General features: G+C 43.5%; 2 protein-coding genes across 4 annotated transcripts; one reads left to right on the forward strand and one right to left on the reverse strand.

Annotated features, from left to right (window-relative positions):
* Positions 1-12,456: 12,456 nt before the first annotated feature.
* On the forward strand, positions 12,457-17,666 carry LOC133884850 (auxin response factor 15-like). 3 transcript variants are annotated; one of them, XM_062324427.1, is made up of 13 exons: positions 12,460-13,222; positions 13,320-13,376; positions 13,491-13,685; positions 13,781-13,865; positions 14,438-14,528; positions 14,605-14,769; positions 15,205-15,324; positions 15,404-15,476; positions 15,934-16,093; positions 16,182-16,676; positions 16,767-17,053; positions 17,129-17,269; positions 17,354-17,666. In XM_062324427.1, the coding sequence occupies exons 1-12, from the start codon at positions 12,893-12,895 to the stop codon at positions 17,192-17,194; spliced, it is 2,124 nt and encodes a 707-aa protein (XP_062180411.1). In that variant the 5' UTR covers positions 12,460-12,892; the 3' UTR covers positions 17,195-17,269; positions 17,354-17,666. The 3 variants fall into 3 exon arrangements, with proteins under 3 accessions (XP_062180410.1, XP_062180409.1, XP_062180411.1); XM_062324426.1 differs by having other exon boundaries at positions 12,457-13,222; positions 16,182-17,053; positions 17,129-17,236; XM_062324425.1 differs by having other exon boundaries at positions 12,458-13,222; positions 16,182-17,053.
* A 986-nt stretch (positions 17,667-18,652) lies between these two features.
* LOC133884851 (E3 SUMO-protein ligase MMS21) lies at positions 18,653-20,903 on the reverse strand. The gene is made up of 7 exons (XM_062324428.1): positions 20,758-20,903; positions 20,588-20,659; positions 20,382-20,492; positions 20,160-20,270; positions 19,781-19,920; positions 19,067-19,149; positions 18,653-18,988 (listed from the first exon to the last, which is right to left on the reverse strand). Exons 1-7 carry the CDS (start codon positions 20,827-20,829, stop codon positions 18,843-18,845), a joined length of 735 nt encoding a protein of 244 aa, XP_062180412.1. The 5' UTR covers positions 20,830-20,903; the 3' UTR covers positions 18,653-18,842.
* Between the last annotated feature and the right edge of the window lie 3,743 nt (positions 20,904-24,646).

The raw sequence follows: 24,646 nt of genomic DNA on the forward strand, positions 1-24,646 counted from the left end.
TGGAGCACGTCGGGAGGAGGAGCCAGTAGGCACGTTGCCGACGCGGCTGAGCACCCTAGCAGCGCATCCAACCAGGGGTGGCCTCGGCGTGGAGGCGGAGTGGCCTAGGACATGAAGTATCTGACTCTCTGCTATGCTAAGATAGGTTAAATACTAAAGAGATAAGGTTCGATGAGATGAGTTGGACTAAAAGTATTATACTATGATATGCTTAAAGGGTATAACTGTGGATACCCATGAACGTATTAAAATATTCATACCTAACCTGCTATTTCACATGTACCTAATCTACCGTACCTGTGAATGAAATCTCAAACCCATACTTACGCTGACGGACACGGTACCTGTGGATATCTAAACCCGTGGATAGGATTGCTATAGAGTACATTGGTTGCAGCTAAGGACATAATTGAGGTTGTAAGTGGGGGCTCTTTGATTATTTTCAGAGCTGTATTGGTCTATGCGCTCAAAGAAAACACGCCCAAGATAAATGGACGGACGGAGTAGTTAGCAAGAGGCAAGAATCAATCATACCAGTTTCACAGGTCTACAAGTGGTAACATTGGTCGGCAACCTTTGGGTGCTTTGTTACGTAGCCCGTCCTTGCCGAGCCATTAACCGCCTTAATTTCCAGCCGGCTCTGATCCGCCTTTCCCCTTCCCCCGACAGCCGGCAGTGGGATTTATGGGGTATTGAAAGCGAGCATTGCAACCAGCCGGACCCCCGGACGTACGAGAGGGGACGTATCCGTTCGGGGTTGCCCCGCCCCGCCGAGACGCTGCTCGATCGGCAGGGCCCGGCCGAGCGCGAGCGCGGGGCAGGCAGGACGAGATATCGATCGATCGAGAGACCACGACGACGACGGAGGGCCGGCAAATTTAACGTCCCAGCAATTGATTGCTGGGTGCGTTTATTTGTTTAAATTTGTCTAGATCTAACCTATTAAATACATATAATTTTTAAAAAATGTATTTATCTATTCGTATATATTATTTCAATCTAATATGACAAATATAAATATATGTTTTTAACCCGTATTTTAACCTGACGGTTGTAACCTCTTACCTGGACTCACTTATTATTATTATAAAATTATTTTCAACTCATATTTTGACCCGACAGATACAACCTCTTACATGGATAATTATCATTATTATAAAATAATTTTTTATACGAGCAATCAATTAAAATTCCAACTCTTATATCTACTCATGTTATCTCATATTGAGCCAAACAAACATAAACTCAATTTATTATATACAGATAAATACAAATAAATAAATATTTTTCTTTTTTAAAAAATATAACCGTACCCAATCTATTTCCGTTAACAAAACTATACGATACAAACACACGTCGCAGCGGCGGTGGACGGCCACCACGTGACGCCGCGCAGAAACTTCCGGCTTGCTCCTGGCCGCACGCTTCGGGGCAGATTAGTTTCTAGAGCCCCGATCAGCTGGTGTGCATGAATAGTTTACACGAACGGGATGAGATCGAGTGACATGGGCATCTGTAGATAGAACAGTACTCCCTCTGTAGATAGGTTTATTTTTTAGCTCGATCTTTATAATTAAATTTAATTAAGGTTTTTTCATAAAATATTTTATTTATAGCTACAATATATATATAATAAAATCATTTAAAATTATAAATTTAGATGTATAGTTTTTATACACTAGATATTCTTATAATATAATAATTAAATAATAATTATAATATATAAAATTAACTTTAAAAAAATATGTATACTATTGCTAAACCAACGAAATATCGGTGTAAATATGTTCCTCTTGAAGACTTTAACCTTACCTAGTACTCTTGCTAACCATGCTCATTTACTAAGGCCATCTTCAACAGGATCTACAAATTTGAAAATTCCAGTGCTATAGTACTTTGTGGTGTACTGTAGCACTAGAAATTCGTCTCTAACAGAGTCTGTATCCAGTGATACAGTACTGCTATAGTGTTAATGATAAGGGATGCTGTAATAATGATAAGGGATGCTGTAATAGTATTTTGAGAATAAAAATTTAAAGTAACCGTTGAAGATGGTCTAACGCTGGATCCATGCCGGATCATGTGGGTCTCACTGGATGTTGCGACTAGATCCTCCGGATCACACGAATTCGCACGCTGGGAACGGAGATTTTTCAGCCACAGGCCATAGCAATCGCCGTGTCCATTTGACTGTCACATTTCTGGCGACGATACGGCTGCTGCTTTTGCCCTTGTACTACCGTACGAAGCTGCTATCCGTTTGCGATGGCAACGGCCAACGGCGTGGTACAAGTGCGTACGATTGCACCTGTACAGCAAGGGCAAGCTGCGAATGGCGCGCTTTTATGAATAGGGAAATGTAACTTATCACGTTGTGTAAGATATATAAGTGTACCTCGACTACTTATTATTCTTTTATTTACTTTATAATTTTTATTTATTATTTAGTATAAATTTTAATATTAATATAAATAAACAATTTTGATAAATCATATGTACTCGTATTGTTCGCATACTATAGACGGATTTACCCCTCCATATCCATAACCCTGATCCAAATGGTTTTGCGTCCGGGAGCCGAAGGGTAGAACGACGGTGCTGTACCAGATCGTTGCATGCGTGGCCGAGCACGAGCACGAGCACGAGCTACTGTTTTCGAGTAACCGGTTTTGGACACGGATGATTAACGTGATGTTTTATGGAGTATGGACCAATCGGAACAACAACTGAGATGTGGATGACATGGGCCAAATTGTCTGCCAGGTCCTGTCGTCATTAACTAGTTTTTGATTCATGACCTCCACTGAAAACCATGTGCGACTTGTGCTTATTATTTTAGCACATTCTGTTAGTTACGTTAGTTGCGACTTGACGCAGGAGTACAAGTATCGAGTTGCGACTTGACACAGGAGTACAAGTCTCGCCAGCTAGTCAGAATGTACCGGTACGAGTGAGGGAGTGGCATACTGTATTTCTGAGTACCATGGTGAGTAAATATACAGGCTACTTTCTCGATCCCAAACATACGTTTATTTAGACTTGGAAATAAGAATTAATGCCATGGGTACGATGATCGTGTTGTCTATTAATTATTGATCGAGTTAAGATTAATGGTAAGTTTACTATATTGATTAAGGTGCAGCTAAATAGGAGTTGATATGCAAGAATGAGGCAAAAGGTTGTATTAAAGTTAGGATATACTTGTATTTGTTGTATTTGAATGAAGGTTATATGAATTTATATTTAGGATCGGTTAGAGTAGAATGTACTCAAACTTCACGAAATAAACAAAGCGTTAAAGTCATAAAAGCCTCTACATACAAAGGAGACAAATGTGATTGAAACGAGAGCTTGCTCTTAGAGTAATTTGCTAGTGGCAGTCCGTAGTGTTTCATGTACTGGTAGCGGCACAAAGCTCGAGTCAAACAGCTTCGCTTTGCTCGAGCCGGAAAGCCGAGCCGACATCCGCGCCCCACAGCTCAGAGTGCGTACAAAAGCCCCCCATCATCTTGCTCGGGTGCACGGGCGTGCCCTACGAGAGGCACAGGCGACGCGTCCTTGATTCGAAAGCGAACAACGGGACGCAACAGAGCCACAGGGGACGCAGACCAGCTGCTGGTCACAAACGCCATTGCTTCTCTCTCTCTCTCTCTCTCTTCCTGCTCGCTTCCGGGAAAGCAGAGCGGCCTCTCCCCCGTCTTGTCACCCTTGATGTCTCGCCATTAATTCCCAGGTCGCTAGGCTCCCGTCGCAAGCCAACAAGTCCATTTTGACTGTGCAAGTACTCCTCCGATCAGCTGCACGGTGGGCCCCGAGAGGGCGTGCAGCGCTGGGCCCACTTGCCAGCGCCCAATGCTGGGGTTCCCAGGAGCCTGACAGCCCAAAGCGAAAGCAGCAGGGAACGCAGCACGGGGGGAACAGCTCTGGCTTGCTCTGTCCGTGGTCCGTCCGGATGCCATCCGTTGCTTACAGCAACAGAGAGCTGGTACCAAATCTAAACATGCTTTTCGCCTAAACCGAGCACTTACAGAGTCGAAGCTACATGTAGTTGGAATGGTGCACATACACCAGGCTAAATATTTTTTTTTACTAATAATCTGTTCATATCAATCATATAAATTTTTATATATATTGTTAAATGTAGAGTGAAATGACATCAGGCAGTTTCGGCTCTAGTTGCTGAGCGCTTGGCAGCTGTTAAGCGTATGTTTATTTCCACTATGGATTTTGAGAAACAGCTAAGTTAAAAAGGAAAAACAAATCAGCAGTTTTTAGGGGTTAGATTCCACAATCTGCTTTCTGTATTATCATAATCCTATAATTCGATGAGAACAACTTCCCTCAGCTTTTGCTTTGTAAAAAGATCAAAATACCCATCAAAATTAGGTGGTATTTACCTACCAGTGTATTGCAATATTACGTCGAACCATTTTTTTCTCGTCACTCTCCCCGATTCGTCCTCTGCGCGCACATTGCAATCAGGCGCAATGGTGGGACTTCTCCAATTTTTGTCGCCTAGCTCCCTCCTTCGTTGCTCCCGTCCACCCTAGAGGTTACATCGTCGGCGCTGCTGGGCATCAGCTACGGCCGCGTGGGCACCAATCTCCCCCCTGCCACCTTCATGTCACATATCCTTGCCTCCCTCGGTGTGGGTTATGTACGTGTCTACAATGAGTGCCTCACCAACATGGGTGTTTAGCTCGTTATTGGCGTCCCACGACGAGTGCCTCGCCTCAATTTCCACCCCTGCTAGTGCCGCCCGCGCTCGTGGCCACTAAGACCGCCTTCCTCACTGTCGGCAATGAAGTGTTCCCCGATGCCAACAGCTCCTCCTTCTCGTGCTACCTCCTCCTAGCGATGCAATGCCTCCACGACGCAATCGTGCAGGTCGGGGTGGGCAAGCAGGTCACGGTCACCACCGCACACAACCTTGACATGCTCACGACGTCGTGTTCACCGTCATCGGTCTACTTCCGCAAGGACCTTCTCCCGATGCTATGCTTGCGTCGTCAAACTCATCATTCTCGGTGTTCTCTAGCTTCATCGTCAAAGACAAAAGTGATACCACGTTGCACTATCTCCAGCGGGGGATTCGCTCTTTTGCAACTCTAGGAAAGTGGCAATCGCTCATTTGCCACACTGTCTTATATCCATAGACTCAGGGCGGCTCACATACTATACTTAGCAGTATTTGGGTAACTGAGCAATTATCCCCATCTCCACCCGCAGGTGAGACACTTCGAGAACACACCGACGCCTGCGACTTGGCCGAGCTCTAGATGGTGGCTCATGCTGTCGTGGGATCCATCAGAAAATACACGCATACACCATGTAAAATTTTTAGAGAGATGTGTTCGCATTCTTGGATTTTTTTTCGAAGAAATTTTGGTTGCTATCACCGATTCATTTTTCAGCAAAATTTTGATAGTTCAAACATGTGCGAGTTTGATGTTGTGCCCTCAAGGTGTTTGTGGTAATACCAACCCAATATAATATTTACTCCACATGCACAAACAGACACTAAGACCAACTCCAACAGAGAAGGTATCTAGTGCTACAGTACAGCACCCCTAAAGTAACGTACCCCTGCAAATCTGTCTCCAGTCGATACCCCATCCGGTGCTACAGTGTCACGCAGTGCTGCTACAGGTGCGGAGAGCTTGGAGTTGTATTTTTTTGGCGGGTTACCGTGGCAGCACGCGACACTGTAGCAGTACTGTTCATAGTGGCTGACAGCGGGATCGGAGAGAGAAAACGAGTAGTAGAAGGTAGGAAATATGATAGCTGCTGAAAATTTAAAATTAGAGGTACTGTAATAGTGATAAGAGATACTGTAATAGTATTTTTGAAAATACAAATTTAAAATAGCTATTAAAGATGATCTAAGTCACTAGATTTCTAGCTCAGATACGGTAAAACATGATGTGAGCCGTCGTAGTAAAAAGAGGTCCAAATGGGACGCACGGTGAGCAGATGTAGCATGCTATGTGTTTTCACCGATTTACCTAGGCAGATACGGCGTACACTGTCGTGTACCAGAGGCACTCGTGAGCCAGCCAAGTCGAATCGGGGAGATGACGATTGACGCTTGGAACAATCGGGTGGATACGCTCGGACCGGGCGTGATCCGCGGGAACGGAACAATCGCGCGACCGAGCCCAGGTCCCCAAGCGCGCCCGATAACAGCGAGGAGAAAGTTTGGGTGGGACGTTTCAGTTTCACACTTTCACTGCTGCTGCTGCGTAGCTGGTCAGCCTACTCGATGCCTGTCTGCCCCACGCCCTGCTCTACTCTGTTTACTCCTTTGAGCCTTTCCTTCCCATTCCATCGCCTGGCACACGATTTCTGTACGCAACGTCTCACCTCTCTCTCTCTCTGACCTGGCTAGGTGAGAAGAGCACTAGATGAGACGATCTACGTCGAGACGCCTCTCTGGAGACTACATGGGTGGATGTGTACGCGTGGGCGAACCTGGCGTGGTGACTGTGCGCTGCTTTTGGTCTTTCTCGTCCTTTCTTTTGCGCACTGGCCTCTTGCAGCGGCGGCAGCGAAAGCACCATCAAATTTGGCAGCGGCGTACTAGCGGAAACTTTTTCTCTGGGGCAGCTGCATGCGTCAATAGTCTTACCGCCGAGCATGGGGCGCCATCAATATTTTGTCTTTGTTTGGAGGCTTTGCGCCGCGCACCCTGGTACGCGGGTGTTTTGCGAACCGGTACGCTACTACACCTGAAGTGAAACAAATACTCCATGTTCGTGCCTAGCAATCAAGCATAACATACATTTAGGATAGGCTACAAACGGACGGATATTTTCTGACCGGTCGATCGTGTGAAGGGGTTCAGATAGTATTCGATCCAAAAAACTTGGATATCTGAAAAAAAATTCGAATATCGGATGCTAATACGGATAGATGTATCAGATATCGGATGTGAATACAGGGTTATCTGTCAAATACCGGATATCCAATATTTTTATCGGATATATTTGAATAGTATCCAAAACCAGATGCAGCAGTCGCACCACGGCATTCCCTTGGGTCTATGCGCCTCCTTCGATTCGGCCGCCGGGCGCAGCAGCCGCCTTCGCTCCTGCCTCTCTCCTGCACGGCTGCGCTTCTCATTCGTCTTGTCCCTACGCGATTGTGCCTCCTCTGCTCCTCGCCTCTCTCCTCTCTAGGCGCATCAGATGCCAGCCGCTTCCTCCCTAAATCCCAAACCCTAAATAAATCCCCTCGTCAGAGCAATCTGCACCAGTGCACAAGAATCCATTTGTTGAATCCAACCATCGTCATCGTTCCTCGGGCTGGAGGGGCGAGGTGGTCCTCTAGATGGGAGGGTGACCAGCGCTTTGGATTCCGTAGTGGATTTGACTCGACCGGTGGCGCGGTGCCAGATATGCGGCTCCGTTGTTGGTGGGCCGCCATTCCCGATGCTTCGCATTGGATCAGGTATGACTTCGTTTGCATTTGGTGGTGTCAACTCAGATTATCCCTAAATTGTCAAGGCGTCGCTTACCTCATTACCTGGACTAGTTTGGCTTGTTCCGCTGTGTGCAGGCACTTCCTCCGCAAGCTGAAGAAAGTGAAGAAAAGCAACGGCTAGATTCTCGACAATCGCCATCAACGAGGTGACCTCTCCTTCTCCCCGCCTCGTTTCGATCCATTGTTTGCTCGATTCTAGTTGTGCCATTCATGAGGCTATATCGTTGTGCTGTTTTAGCGTACCTAGTTATATAATGTGCATTTGTTTATCGTACGGAACTGTTGTGTGCTGATCATTTGGATATTTCGTTGTTTCATGTAGTTTTATTCTGTGGTGTGTCATAAAAGACTTCTGATGCTTTTGCTCTAAGTAAATATAGTTAATTGGTGCTTAGTTCAATAGTTGTCTATCACCTTCTTACTCCCTCAAGTAATAGATGAAGATCAAGTTGCCAAGGTCAGGAAGGATATGATAGCAGCTCAAAGCTCATTGAAAAGGTTTGGAAACTCTTTCATCAGATTCTCTTCGTGTTTCCATGTAGCTTCAGCTTCTGTGCGATTACTCTATTGTACTCAGCAGAACCTGACTGTAGTCATTCTAGTCTGACGAGTTGCCACGTCCAAAATTCGGATGAGTCTCTCCTCATACTGAAGATCCTGTTGTAGATCCATAATTTTTAAGGGACCTTGTTCCTCCGGAATCCTCAAACACTTCTTTAATTGTGAAACATGGAACGTATTGTATACATCAGATATTTATTTCGGTAGAGCTAGCTTATATGCCGCTGCTCTAATCTTTTCGAGTATCTTATACAACCCCACATACCTTTGTGCCAATGTTCCATTAACCTGAAATCTCCGAGTGCCTCTTATTGGAGATACCTAAAGGTATACGTAGTCTCCAATTTTGAAGGTTAAGTCTCTCATTCGGCTATCTGTATAACCTTTCTGTTTACTTTGAGCTGCTCTCATATTCTTCCTGACCTTAGCAACTTGATCTTCTATGTCTTTAATCTACGTAGGTCCAAAGAGCGAACGCTCTCCAATTTTTGACCATAGTAGATGTGTTCTACATTTTTTTTTCATACAATGTCTCGAAGGGTGATATTTTTAAACTAGCTTGAAAACTGTTATTATAAGGGAACTCTATAAATGATAAACTTCTCTTCGAGTCTTTTTCGTAGGTTATCACACAAGCTCTCGGAAGATCATCAAGAATCTAGTTTACTCTTTCAGTCTAACCATCAGTCTGTAGGTGGTAAGTAGAACTGAAGTCTAATCTAGTTCTCAAGGCAGTGTGCAAACTCTTCTAGAACTTTGATGTGAACTGGGGGCCTCTATCGGAGACGATTCTGCTTGGGATTCTGTGCAATCTCAATATATTATCAATATACAAGTCAGACAAGTTGTCTCCACTATAGGTTATCTTAACAGGTATGAAGTGAGTCACTTTAGTCAGACAATCCATGATAACTCATATAGAATCGTTACCCTTCTGAGTCCTGGGTAATCCAACTATACAATCTATACCAATTTCATCCCATTTTTAAGTTGGGACTTGCAATGGTTGCAGTAATTCTGTTTGTCTTTGTTGCTCTGCTTTGATAAACTTTATTCTTATCCACCAATACTTGATCCTTAGATCTGTGAATATTTTGGTACATGCATGATGAATGGAATTTGGAGAGTTGTGGGCTTCCTCCATGATTAACTCCTTAAGATTTTTTCGATCCAGTACACATAACCGATCCTTGTACCATACAGTTTCTTACTGATCTACTCTAAACCCTAGTGTTTTATCTAACCCGAGATTTTTCTTGACTTCTAAAACATCTTCATCTTCTGATTGGGCTTCATGAATTTTATCCTGCAGTGTTTGATGTACCTAGTAAGAGTGTGAACTTGTCATCGGGTTATATGTATGTTCAAATGTTGCATTTCTGCGAGAAGTTCTGGTCTTAACTCTTGCACTTGTAGGTTATGACCGTAGGCTTTCCTACTTAGTGCGTCAGCTATAACATTAGTCTTGTCCGAGTGATATTAGATACTCAAATTGTAATCCTTTATCAACTCTAATCATCTACATTATCTCATGTTCAATTCTAACTAAGTGAAACTATCCTTCAGTCTTTTGTGTCCTGTATAGATCTCACACTTATTTCTAAGAAGATATTGTTTCTATATCTTAAGTACATGCATAACTGTTGCTAACTCCAGGTCATAGGTTGGATAATTTTTATCATACGTCTTTAATTGCCTGGATGCGTTAGCTACAATATTGCCTTCTTAACTTTAACACCGAAATGGTAGTCAGTCTTTTCTTGAGTTATTGGAAACTCTTCTCACATACTTCATCCCATTCAAACTTAATAGTTTTTTTTGTAGAAACTTAGTCATTGACTTAACCAATTTTAAAAATTATTCAATAAACTTGTAGTTATATCTTTTGCAAACTACCGTGTTGAAAGCACAGTGGAGTAGTACCAGTTGTGAACAACACATACACGCATGTATACACGACCAAGTTTTCAAAATACCTGAAACTAAAACATGTGTAATATCAAAGGTAACTGAATCTAACTCGTACCAGATTGTCCGGCTTTTTTTTCAATGGATAAGAAGAAATGCTTTTTTTCTGCTAGCACACGGCGTGTATTAAAAACGCGACAATTCGAATCGCTGTCTTAACACTGATTTAAGAGGCACATGCGGTGCCCGCAAGGACCACCGCTCCACACCGCCAATAATGGCGAGGTGGCGTGCCAACGCACGGACGCCTGGGAGCAAACAGCTGAACAAATCAGGTCCTCAAACGCAAAAACGCCCTTGCTCTACACCGCTCTGGCGCTCCCTCTCTATATATGTAGGCATCTTTGCTATAGAGAGACGTGGAATTTTTAAATTATTTTTAAAAATGTATTTTATAAATAGATCACTATAAAATATTTTTTAAAAATAGACATGTACACACGGCGACGCAACAATTGGCATGGTGATTGAATAGCACACCGTGATAATTGATGTTGTGATACCTGTTATATATAATCTTCTATGTTAGATTTGTAAGATTACGTATGTCACCTGCCACGATGTCAATAATCGTGACGTTGTAAAAATAACTATTATTAGATATTATTTCTCCATAAGTTGATAAGTAGGAAAAGATTTTCAAAATAGCTAAAATCTAAAAATTCCACCGAGAGAAACCGGGGCAGCGGCACTGACGCTGGCACGGACGCGCAAAATGGCTGCAGGGGTAAAGAACCGCTTTGACCCGTCTTGACGACGAGTAGCACTAGCACCATCACGGCCAAGTATAGCAACTGAGCAGGTTGTATAAGTATGCACATACAGTGTATTACTGACGTACGTTCTTCCATGGTACTGTAAAAATCGATGGGCGGTATCAAAGTAAAGTGAAGAATAGGCTATACTTACGTTACCACTATTACATTTTAAGTGTAAAAATCGATGGACATTTCAAGCTTTCAAATGAAGTGTTCGTTAGATGTCTAACTGGTGCACGAAACTTACGCGCAGCTGGCAGGCCAAGCCGATGGTTTCTAAAATCCTCTGTTCCAAGGTTTTCAGATGGTATCAGAGTTTCGAATCAGACCGGATCATCAACCAATTTGCCTGACATGTGATGTTAGGCCAGCTCCAGCGGAGCCTGAAAAGCGATCGGCTTCCCTGTGCTGCACTGTAGCGTCTGAATTTGAGCTTCTGTATTACTGTGCGCTGCTCCATTGGAGACTTTTTCTACCGATATAGGGATACAGGCACAGCTTTTTTGGGACAGGAGCAGCAAATTTGCGGAAGCTCGACGGCTCCCGTATCACTGTTTATAGGATATGCATGTAGGTATATGAAAAGGAGAAGAGTAATAAAAGACAGGAAATATGATATCTGTTGTAGATATAAAAAATTAATGATACTATAATAGTATTATATGATGCTGTAATAATATTATAGAAGACGATTTTTTAAGTATTTACTAGAGATGGCCTTATACGTGCTGTGGGATCACATTTATAGTTGAGGCATCTATTATATTATTATTTAAAGTAGAAAAATGTAAATCGTAACATACCTAATATAACTATTATCAAATTATTACTACATCTATTTATAAATAATTATCACTTTTAACCTTTACTATTTTAAAGTTGATTAAAAATATTTATTTACATATTTAGTTAAGTAAAGCGCAGAAAGTATCACTAGATTTTTTTTATTAAAAGTGCTTTGAGCATGCCTTATATTTATAGCTACTAGCTAAATGCATGTACATTGTAACGAAAATATAAATATTAGATACGGTTATATCAAGTATAAATTTAAGGTATGAAAATATGGATATATCATATTAGCATCGTCGAACAAATACGTCGGGAGAGATATTGTAGTTTGAATCTAGATGAGATTTGAAAAAGAAAGAGGGGATTATCTACTTATTTTTTTGATTTTTTTATTTTCATAAGTAAACCAATATCATATTCCTAGCCGATAACAGGACGAAAAAGCTAGTGGACGAGTATAGATGTCACAAGTAGATAAATTATTTGAATTTTACAGGCTTTTATTAGATGATAGAGGAGTAAAAAAAATATATAATATAAGAATTAATTTGTATTTTATATAGTAAAGATTTTTATATATATTTACCTAAAAGACAAACGGCCAAATGTCAAATAGTGAAGTCAAAGGTATCCGTTATTTTTAAGCGGAGGTAGTATACCCGTACGAGAACTTCTTCCCTCTACCATACTCCTGTGGTAGTGTGGTACGCTGCAGCACTGAGCAGTCTGCTACGCTGTGTGTCTGTGTCCGCATCCATCCACCTCGTCTCTCTCCTCCTGCCTGCCTGCCTGCCCTGCGCCATCAATGTACTCGTCTCCCGCCTCTTCCGCTCTCCTTTTCACCATCCCCATCTTTACCATCTGACCCCCCCCTCCCACCCCCAACACCATGACACCACTCGCCCTTTTTTTACTCCCCAGAAATAGCAGTGGTGCCAGGGAAGAAGTAGAAGTATTGGTTTCTAGTAGCACGCACACCCGTCCCCCTCACCCTGCATCTTTCCCGGCTGCTGCTGCTGCTGCTGCTTGCTCACAGTCACAAGCTCGGCTCTTCTCCGGTTCTCCCTTCACTAAGCTAAGTAGTCGATAGGTAAGCTGCCAGAAGCCTCACCCCCCAATCCCCCATAACCCCCCATCATGGCCATAACCACGATGTGTCACCCCACCACACCGCCCCCTCCGCTGCTGCCCCCCTAACCCTGGTTGCCCTGCACCCCCCACCCCCACCCCCACCCGTCTCATTAATCACTTCGCTCCCTCGGTTCGCTCGGCTCCGCGTGGTGAGGTGCCGGCTGCTTCCATTCTCGTGCTTCGCGTCCAACGCCGCCGCGATGACGGGGATCGACCTCAACGACACCGTGGAGGAGGACGAGGAGGAGGCGGAGGTGGCGCCCGCCGCAGGCAACAACTGCTCACAGTCCCAGCAGGGCAGGACCAGCTCCGGGGCCACGGGGCCGCCGAGCGCGGTGTGCCTCGAGCTGTGGCACGCGTGCGCCGGCCCCGTCGCGCCGCTACCGCGGAAAGGGAGCGTCGTGGTGTACCTCCCGCAGGGGCACCTCGAGCACCTCGGCGACGCCGCGGCGGGCGGCGGAGGCGCACTGTCCGCCGCCGCCGCTGTGCCGCCCCACGTCTTCTGCCGCGTGGTGGACGTCACCCTCCATGTGCGTGCGCCGGCCTGCTGCTTCTGAGCTCAATGTGTCTCTGTGTGTTTACAGTGCGAGTGAAGCCTGATTGGCTTGTGCTGTGCGTTTGTTGCAGGCGGACGCGTCCACGGACGAGGTGTACGCCCAGCTCGCGCTGGTCGCCGAGAACGAGGTGCGCGATAGCTACAGTACACCCGCAACATTTGCTTCGATTCGATTTCCCGTGCGGTGGTTAAAGATTTTGGTCCGATTTGTTTCTTGGCGTGCCCGTCTCTTACGCTTGCAGGAGGTTGCGAGGCGGCTGCGCGGAGTGTCGGATGACGGGAGCTGCGGCGGCGACGCCGAGGACGGGGACACCGTGAAGCAGCGGTTCCCGCGGATGCCGCACATGTTCTGCAAGACGCTCACGGCCTCCGACACCAGCACGCACGGCGGCTTCTCCGTGCCGCGCCGCGCCGCCGAGGACTGCTTCCCGCCCCTGGTGCGCTTGCATTGGCTTGAAAAAATCTCACCTTTTTCGTAGCGGGTTGGTCTTGCAAGCTGCTTTGCTGAATCATGTTTGTTTCGGGGGTGCAGGATTACAGTCAGCAGCGGCCGTCTCAGGAGCTTGTCGCGAAGGATTTGCACGGCACCGAGTGGAGGTTCCGCCACATCTATCGAGGTACATCAACAACTATACTACGCATGTTTTTACCCTATTTTGGTCAATGAGATATGTACCCTGTACATACTCCCGGTTTCTTCATTAGGCTTCTGAACAGTGCATGCATCTCCAGTTCGAGTTGCTTCATCGCTTCATCGATTGGTGATTAGTGCTATCGCGGGACCTGCACTTCTGTTTCTGATTGAGCACTTGAAAATGCTTCATCTTTCCTCACCTAGGAGGCTAGGACCAGGATTTGCATTTATGCTTGACCACTTGTCCTTTCGGAATATCTATCTCATCATTGTATGATCAATAATGATTATATGCTGCGGGAACTATGGACAAACTGTGCCGATGTTTAACGCTCTCTGCATTTGCTTTCTTGCGTGCTACTTTCTTTATTTGTCTCCAAATATCTGCACGGTTGTTCATAAGTTATGGTAACTGTATTAACATTTACCCTTTAGCTCGGGAAAAATACTTATTTGTTGGGAGGTTATGGTCTCTGTTTAAGGAATGTGAATGACAAACATGTGAAGTTATGTTGTCCTTCATTTCTGATGAATCTACATCTGAATGTGCTGCAGGCCAACCCCGCAGGCACCTTTTAACCACCGGATGGAGTGCGTTTGTCAACAAGAAGAAGCTTGTCTCAGGGGATGCCGTACTATTTCTGCGGTAGGATAGTGGACATCTGAGATAATTATCACATGTTGCTTCTGCTCTTTTCTAAAGACTCTCGATCAATTTGCAGAGGAGATGATGGGGAGCTACGACTTGGAGTACGCCGTGCAGCTCAGCTTAAAATTGGATCTGCTTTTCCCGCGCTTTATAAGCAGTGTTCAAATCTTGGTACACTGGCTAATGTTGCACATGCTATGGCCACGAAAAGTGTGTTCCACATCTACTATAACCCCAGGTAGCGAAGAACATGTTGGTTGATTTGTTGATGCTTTCGCACTCTCATGTTGGTGCAAGTCTTGTGGTTTGAGATGGTAGTTGTGCCACAACAATTTTTTGCTGGTAGCTGATGAGGATCTGAAATTCATCCTGATAGTCACTGCTTTAATTGTTTAAATGTAGCTCAGCATGTATTATTACATGGTTTTATCTCAGTACTTTGCTATTACCTTTGGAATTATTTTGGCTACTTATTCTGGCCCTTCAATCTACTAATAAAGTAGTGACCTCCTTTTGGTTCTCCATGTATTGCTTGCTTGCCTTTTTTCCTTCTTAACCACACTGTAGAAATTTAGAATCATAAATATCCATAAACTTTGCTGCAAGCCCTGCCTTTAGTTTGAACAATAAATCTGATCCTGATCTCAGTCATTGCCTATAAACAAACTGACAGGTTAAGTCCGTCTGAATTCATCATACCCTACTCTAAGTTTATGAAGACCTTCAATCAACCATTTTCTGCTGGGATGAGGTTCAAAATGAGATATGAAAGTGAAGATGCTACAGAAAGAAGGTTCGTATGCTGCAACAGTTCCACTGATCTTTTATGAACTCTATGATGTATTGTTGACGTATATGAGATTATTCTGCAGATATACCGGGATAATAACAGGAATCGGCGACGCGGACCCTATATGGCGCGGTTCAAAGTGGAAATGTTTGATGGTACATTGTCTTTTCTCATATTTCGAGCAATGTATGTCTTACAGCATCTGCTTTAGTTTTCAGTTAGTGATTTACGTGGTAATATCTCGGCTATAACTAAAATTCAACCAGTCTTCCTTATCTAGAAAAACAGGTATTGGCATGCCGTGGTTGTCTTGGCGGAATGAGTACATGAGGAGTTCATGTTAGTTTTCATTAACTAATTGAAAGTCATGTAGTGTGCTAGCCATATTCCATTTATAGGGAAGCTAATAAGCGGAACAGTTCTTGATTTATTTTGGCTTGTTATGTTCCAGAATTAGGCATGTTGAAATGCACTTTGACTTCAACTCCCCTTTGTTGGTGAAGAAAATTTGTTCTCTTAGACTTCTTTGAGACGCTTCTGAATTGGTGGCAATCAAATCCTCTTGATAACCTTACACTCATGTTTTGTCTTCGCTGATGGCCATTTTGGCAGGTGAGATGGGATGATGATGTAGATTTCCGCCGACAAAACAGGGTTTCTCCTTGGGAGGTTGAACTGACCAGTTCAGTTTCAGGATCCCATCTGTCTACACCAAATTCGAAGCGGCTTAAACCATGTCTTCCCTATGTTAATCCAGACCACCTGGTTCAACGTATGTTTGTTCTTCTTGTCAACCAGAGCTGTTTACTTAATATAATCATGTGTTCATTTTTCCTGATGGATTTTTCCCCTTTTGTTAGATGGAAGTGGTTGCCCCGATTTTGCGGAATCTGCCCGATTCCACAAGGTCTTGCAAGGTCAAGAATTATTGGGTTATAGAACTCAAGACAGTACTGCTGTTGCTACTTCTCAGCCATGTGAAGCAAGGAATATGCAGTACATTGATGAGCGAAGTTGCTCCAATGATGTGAGTAACAGTATCCCCAGGGTTCCAAGATTAGGTGTTAGTAGAACACCACTAGGAAACTCTGGGTTTTCCTACCATTGCTCTGGCTTTGGGGAGTCTCAAAGATTCCAAAAGGTCTTGCAAGGTCAAGAAGTGTTTCGTCCTTACCAGGGAACTCTGGTTGATGCGTGTATGAGAAATGGTGGTTTTCATCAACAAGATGGTCCTCGTGCGCCTAGTATGGTGGATAAATGGCATGCACAAATTCATGGATGTGATTTTCGTGGGTCACCAGCACCAGTGCTTCCATCTCAATCCTCATCACCATCTGTCCTAATGTTTCAACGAGGTAATTCAAAGATGTCCCAATTTGAATTTGGGCATGGCCACTTGGATAGGTATGAGGGTGCTAAACATGCTATGTTTGTCCATGCTGAAGGTATTCAAAGAACAGAGCAAATGTTGATGCTCCAGCCTCATCATGTTTCTGGACAAGCGGTAGATGGACATGTCACAGTTGAGAAATTGCCCTCAATTGTTGGTATTGGAAAGGATGGACCAGATAACAGGGAAGTTCGCACAAATAGTTGCAAAATATTTGGCATTTCTTTGACTGAAAAGGTTCCGGCTAGAAAAGAAACGGATTGTGGTGATGCTAATTATCCATCTCCGTTCCAGTCTTTGAAGCAACAAGTGCCGAAATCCCTGGGCAACACTTGTGCCACTGTAAGTGTTCTATGGTCTGAAACTTCGATGTCATCCTAGGGTAAACTGCTCTTTAACTAAAAAAAAATCCTGCAGGTTCATGAGCAAAGGCCAGTTGTTGGCAGGGTGATTGACGTTTCGACCATGGACATGATGATCTGATCTGTTAGCTTTATATATTACTGTTTTCAAATTATCCTGGAGGTGAAGAAATGCTAGGCCTGCTATCGTCTTCATGTTAGTGATACTTACAGCATATCTAAGCATATGAGCTGATCTTTTCCTGTTGTATGTGCTCATTATAGCTTTGATATTTTTCAGGGACTAAGCTGTCGTGTAGTGTGGTTAGGCTCAGGTTAAATATTGGGCCTGATGAAGATGGATGGATCGATCAAAGTTTACATCCTAGTTGTAAGTGTTGGAGCTATTAGTATGGCATGTGCCTTGCTTGTTATCAGCCTTTGTTGCTGCTATGAACTTTAACTGTATGTTTCTAAGTTGTATCCTATGACAAGCCCATTTATAGAGGGTTTGTATGTATTAGCATCGTTCTAGACTTCCAAGTATTACGAGACCATAATTTGCATGGAGTTACTTTGCTCCATTGGCTCCAATCTTACTTCGCCTATTCTTATGTTGGCTGGTTGATCAGAGTCCAGTACATGTATTATGACGTTCGCAGCATTGATCTGAGAGCTGGTCACTTCTGCTATCTGTTCTAGACATCATTTTTAGAGCATTCTACGAATTCGTTCATGCTGTGCATATCATCACATCATTATCTATGCGCTTGCTTAGCACCGTCGATAAGTTTTGTTGTTAGAGCAGTGCTATTCTAAGCTGTACAACGGAATCCTGACTCCTACGTCGAGAATGATAGCCAATCCCATAATTTTTTGCCTTAAGAATGTAGGGGGCATGAAAAAAATTGCGATAGGTTGGACGTGGTGCACCTCTTTATTTCCATAAATTCCATTCATCTGCAGCGCGTGCTTGCACCCTGTGAACTCTTCGGAAGTTGCGGGATCGAAGCCTTCTCGGCGGGAAAGGAGGGTCGAGGACGACGAGAAGCCGAGGCCGGACATCGGTGGGTTAGGACTGGGCCAGCACATTGCTCAACGGCGCGGGCCAAGCAGATATGGCATAGGGGCTGACGAGCCGGTGCCTCCTTCGGCGCTGAACGGCTCCGTCCGTGCCACCAGATGCCGTCGTCGACGCTCCACGCATCACCACCGAGCGGAACACTACTCCTACCGGCGACCCGGCCGTTCTAGCGCACAATGACTTCCTCCGTTAGTTGTGGTTCTTCTTTCCTTCCCGGTACCTGAAATTTGGGGCGAAGTGATCATAACGATAGTGAAAATTTGATATAAATATATACGGTCTGTGTTGCGTTGCGCATACACCGATGGAAACAGGGAGATGCAGGTGACAGAGCATATTTAGTGAAAATAGATCGGGGTTTGCTTCAGGACTTCTCTTAGTAAGAGTTTTTGTATATCTTAGAGAAAGAAGGTTGTTAACAAGTAGAGGCATACCTTCAGGAGTTCATCCACTTCAGGACTGGCCTCGACCCATTTGAACAAAATGCAATTTGATACATGAAAAAAATGCTACGGAGCACAGAACAACGAGATATATAGTCCACAGCCATAGTTGTTCGCTAATCACCATAGAGTTGCATTCGCCATGAAACATACCAAGGTCATCGGATGCAGCACTCAACAAGACAAAGGGTGCATCCTGAACAATACTAGAACCAATCCTCTTACAAATTAACGACTGCCACCATCCTTAACCCGGACGCTCCTCACTCGTCATCATCAGGTAGATCGGTGAAGTCCTCTATGTTAGTGGCATTCGCAGCAGAAGGCTCTGACGAGCGCAACTCTTCAATTTCAACACGGAGGAGGGGATCGCAAACAACCTTCCCTATTTGTAATACTCTGGGGCAGCCTGATTGAACAGGAAAAATTGAAGTGAGCATCTTGTGAAAGGAAACCAGCAAGGAATGGGCAGAGAGCAATGATATACCTGCAATAGGACACTTTGGTGGTTTTTTGTTCCTTATATAATGCATTATTGGATCCTTTTCATATATGTGCCGGCAATCCACACTGCACATGAGAACATCATCAGTTCATGAAATTTGCTTAAAGATAAAATGCCTAATTAGAAATCCCCTTTATTAATGAGAATAAATGGTAGTCGTCAATTGAAGTTTGGTCAGTCAAAATGGCTCATAGCCATATCTAAGCAAACCTCATCGACAGAGGGGGAATGATAACTTTTGGGCTGTGCCTCGAAGTCGGGTTAGAGGAAAAGTTTGTACAAGTAGCACCAGACATCTAGCCTCCAAAACTGATATTCAATTAACAATTCCAAACTAATAGTGCCAACAGGGATTTCAACACTGAGAACAAATCATTCTAATGACATGCATGCCATGTACAAGAGGCCAAAGAAATCTTGATTTCAGTAAGTCACCGAAAGGGCATGATGCAAAATATAGTAATTAAGAAACATATTTCTAAGTTCTGGTAGAATATGTGGCTTGAGCCTAAAACATCACTACATTTTAATCAGTTGAACATAAAATGTGAATATCTATCTATTTTAGCATGACACAGGGCTCAAAATATTTAGTTGTTTTTATAAAGTTGAATAGCACGGTGCTCATTCTTCGAATTTTTGGGTTGGAAGAACCCACTATTAATTCCAAAGGATTACAAAATAAATTTCTCGTACCAGCGCACTGGATTTGGCAACTCAATCACAGGCTTCCCAGTTAATGGGCATGTAATGTTTAAGATGCTCATCTGGGTGCTAGTCATGACAATGTCCTCCTGTTCCTCACCAGGCATTGGTTGACCTGCATGGTGAACATTCTGCAGAAAATAACATAACACCACCAAAGGTCAAGGGTCTTGAAATTAAACAGAAACATATATTGTTACCGAAATGTAGCACAACATCATTCTAGGAAGCTGATATTTTGAAATTCATCTTTCTACCAATCTTAGATTATACTTGAGCACCTAGTCAATGCAAGGAATATAAATAACAGTACATAGTCCTGCATGATCTTATCATTGACCATGAACACACAATACTCTGTACCACATACCCAAACAGACTCCCTGAACTGCCGAACTAGCGGGTGGTCCTGTCCCGCTGCTGATGAGCCCTCCTTGATCTTATTAACCTCTGTCTCGATCAACCTCTTGAAATCCGTCGGCTTCAAATGGAAAACGTACCGAGACAACACAGGAAAAAAATCCTTAGCAAAAATTGTTCCAACTCAAACGCCTCAAATTGCTTCAATTCGAAAGGCTGGCAGCGCCATTACCTGATCAGACGGCTGGTACGATTCAGGCACAGCCCTAACCGCCTCAGTGAGGGCCACGCAGTCCTCATACGAGGCCACCATATCCAGCACCATCTCCTCAAGCTTCTGCACCTGAAAAGAAGAAAAAGCTCACGCGGTTAGAGGGTTAGGGGTTTCGAGGTGAGGCGAGATGGGGGTCCAAACGGGGAATGATTAGCTTTGCGTGCCTGACCAGACTTGCCGTCCCTCTCGTAGTCGACGGCGAGGGACTTCATGGTGCCGAGCGCCTTGCGCATCTCCTGCGGATTTGGGGATTCGAATGGGGTTAGGGTTTTGCGGGCACGACGAAGAGGGGGGTTAGTACCGGGAGGGGTTGGCGGCGGAGGGCGGTGCTTACCACGACGAGGGTTTGCGCGTCCGACGAGAAGACGTCGGCGGCTCTGGAGAGCTTCGAGGCCACCGACGACATCTCCGGCGATCTCCGCCGGAACCCCCGCGCCTTTTTTCCGCCTCTGTGAGGGAATGGAGGGAAAGAGAGAGGTGGCCGGGTGGAAACTGGAGTAATGGACTCGATGGCCCTTTTAAAGGCCCATGAATACAAAGTTCTCAATGGGCTGGATACGAATCAGCCGGTATTGTAATACCTTTGGTTCACTGTGAGCCCAATATAGAATTTAGTTTTTCTTTGGATATGTTCTGAGACTAGCAAGTAGCTCATATTAATAGCACGGCTAGCATCCCTGATAATATTTTATCATAATATTTTTTATTATTTATATTTTATATGAATATTTAATTATTTATTTGATTTTTATAATAATTTGATTTTTTTCTAAGACTATATTTGAGGTGGATCTTTCTTTTTTTTCTATCCTAACCCCAATTTTAATTATTATTTATTTTATTTTATTGACTAATTATTTAGATATTTTGCTTCCCAAACCATATGGAAATCGAACCGTTAAATTTCTATAAATTTTAATTTCGAATTTAGTTATTTATTAATCGTATTTGATATGGACTTTTTGATTTAATCTAGATTGTTAGATGTTCATAATAGTATGCACCATTTTCTTTTTCGACTAACATGATAATTTTGTGACATTAAAAGCTAATATGGTGACTTCTTTTAAGACTCAAATAATAATACAATAGATAGATAACCACTTGCATCCAGATACATTATATAACACGCTATGCAATTTCTTTAAGAAATTTGAACGCCTTTTTTTCTTTCTAATGCACGTATATATAACCACGTCAGTGTATTAGCCCAGACACGATGGGAAAAGCCTTCTAAACCAAGTACACTAACAGCATGTTTGGGGGACAGGCGTCGCTTTAGAAATTTCAAAAATCGGTCCAAATTCGAACTGAATCTGTTTTAAAAATGAAATGAATTCTTTCTTTCGACGAATCGACGGAGGGCAAAGCGCCCACCTGAATAATTCTGATTGATCAAAGGCCCGTAAGCACGGGGGAGCTTTTACAAGCTGCAGGCAGAGCACGGGAATTTTGTAGAGCGGGGGAGAGGCAGAGTATCATAGAGCTAAGTTATGTTGTTCGACCATGCGAAGGACAGGACGAGAATCGCATTCGATCTGACTGAATTTGTTTCCGATGAGTCAGTGAATTTAGGAAAGCTAGAAATGGCAATAAACGATAGTGCTGATCAGACGAATGGAAAGTCATTCCGGCGCTGATGGATGGACGGTCTACACGCAGCAAGCACAAGGCAGGCCTAGATGTGCTCCTGACCCTGAGCCTTGCTTGGATCTGAACGTTCTGAACTGACGTGTCATTCATGTGATCGATTGCCTGGTCTCCTGCTCGCCGCAAGCCTGGACATTGCCTGCAGCCATATGGATCGGACTGCACAGCTAGAATAATCGAACTTCTCCTGTTGATGAACATGCTGTGGTGTCACCATACCTCCATGACAACGCACAAGACTCCGGCCAGAGCAGCCACCAATCTGATGATAGATGAACTAGCTGCCGCTTCACGCGTACGAAAAGCACTCCAACGAAGAGTGCCATATGTTTGTTGACTTCAGGTTATACTAGATACTCACCTCTTTTTTCTTCAGTAGGACTGATAGAAGAATAAAAAAATCTTCAGCGGAACTGATAGAAAAATGAGATCAAGAGTGGAAGTACTGGTAGCGCAATTTATTTTCCTTTTTTTTTATTGAGTATGCTAGTAGCACAATTGATTAGTACTGCCTGCACTGCTCATCTAAAGTTTCAAGCAAAGAGATCAAATAACTCCTTTAGTACAACTCAGTGACAAGTGAGAAAAACTATTTTGAAACTATAATCAGAACATATAAATTAATCTATTGCAACTTGGCATGTGAATGCCAGCCACCAAGGCGCCAAGTGCTCTACTCTGCATGGGTCAACTAACTTGCAAGTTGCAAATGCTACACTGATATTTTAGCTACCCCATTGTGCAGCTAGCAGCTTCAAATATTTTCAATAATCACAGAGGCCGAATTGAATTGTATGCGTGCATGATCTTATTTTATCCATGCAGTTCAGTGATCGTTACGTTGCAACTGAACAATTAATGGTTCGCACACTTAACCATGCATATCAGATCACCGGGAGTTGCACTCACATTTTTGTGCTTGTAAAGTAACGGGTACTTTCTGCCGTTGTCGTATGCTGGCATCGTTAACCTGCAAGTCTCACAATCAAATTGCTGCTTCTGACCAAGTTCAGAACGCAAAATGGTTCTCTATTGTTGCTACGGTTAGTTTGCGCAGGTCAAGAAGAGATCTTGGGAGAAGCAAAGTCCACATGTTACTCTTAGTCTTGGAGGCGAGCAGACAGCAGACTAAACGACACAGATAGTTTATGGTCACGAAATCTCATTGCCCCAGTAGAATTTCGCGCTGATTTGTGAGGAAATGGAGTTGCTTTGGATCCGGTGCCAGCAGCTTTTACTTCTGGAGGCACACCAAATCGTACAAATATTGCCGTTGGGTGTATCAAAGGGGGGAAACGGAGACCCTTTGTTATGGGCACTGGACAGGGGCTCAAGAACACGCCTGGCTTCTCTTCCCTTTCTCTGAAGCTTGTGCGGGCACATGAGTCATGAGCACGCATTTCGGACAGTTCGATTCGCTGGGGAGATTCTTGCCATCGTGGATTCGTGATCGAGCAATATAAAAACCGAAAGCAATCTTTTTCAAGCAAGCACAGCCAATCCCCCAGCTGGACTGCCCAAAAGGTAAAACGAATTAACTCTCCCTTCCGGACTGCTCCACTAGCTAAGTGCTACAACGTTACAACAAAATTATAAATATTAAATATGGTAATAGCAATTGCAAACTTAAGATACGAATGTGTCGATGCCCTGTGAGAGCGTCGTCAAATAAATACATCAGGAGCGATGTTATAGTTTAATTTCAAATAGAAAAAAAAAAGATTATTCGCTAATTTTTCTTCTAATTTATTCATTTATTTTGATTACTAAAATAAGTCTTTCATAGCTGGTAACAAAACGGGAGGCTAGAGGACAAGAATGGATGACAAAAGTGTTAGAACTGGTTATCCCTATAAACAACATGAAAGGAATAGTGTTGATGACAAGATTTGATATTTATAGTGGCCATTGCAGCGATGATTAGCTTAATAGCCGATCAGATGAACAGTACTATGACCAAATAAATAATACAATAACCAGATGAACAGTACCACAACTCGATGAACAGTACATTTGACCAGATGAAAAATACTTCCTACACAGTGATCAGTAACTTCCAACCAGTGAACAATATCTATGTGATCACGACCAGTGGTCGCAATCAATGACCAGACGATCAACGACCACGGTTTGTTGCTACAGTTGGTCTCTGAACAGATAGAATAGTTGGTCAAATCCAAGAAGGACAAACTACATTAAAGCATATTTAGGTAGATATATGGGAGTTTTACGTAATCAAATAGAAAATATCTGTTAATTATAGAAAGTTTGGAGATTAAATAGGTATAGTCGAATCATATTTGTAAGTCTTGTTCGATTTAAATTAGAAGTTTTGATCTCTTACGGCTAAGATATTCTGTCCTTTAAATATGAGAGAGTCATGGCTGATTAAAGATATCAATCAATTGATCAAACATAATTTACATTATCTTTTATCTTTTGCCTAGCTCCTGTAATCCAGTTCTCTTTTTCTATACTAGCGCATTAACCCGCGCGACTGCACATGTTAGAAATTTAGCTTACGGCTGAATTGTAGATATTTGTGTTAATAATAGTTGTATGCTAAGATACAT

Source organism: Phragmites australis, chromosome 11, assembly GCF_958298935.1.
Source record: "Phragmites australis chromosome 11, lpPhrAust1.1, whole genome shotgun sequence".
NCBI classification, from domain to species: Eukaryota; Viridiplantae; Streptophyta; class Magnoliopsida; order Poales; family Poaceae; genus Phragmites; species Phragmites australis.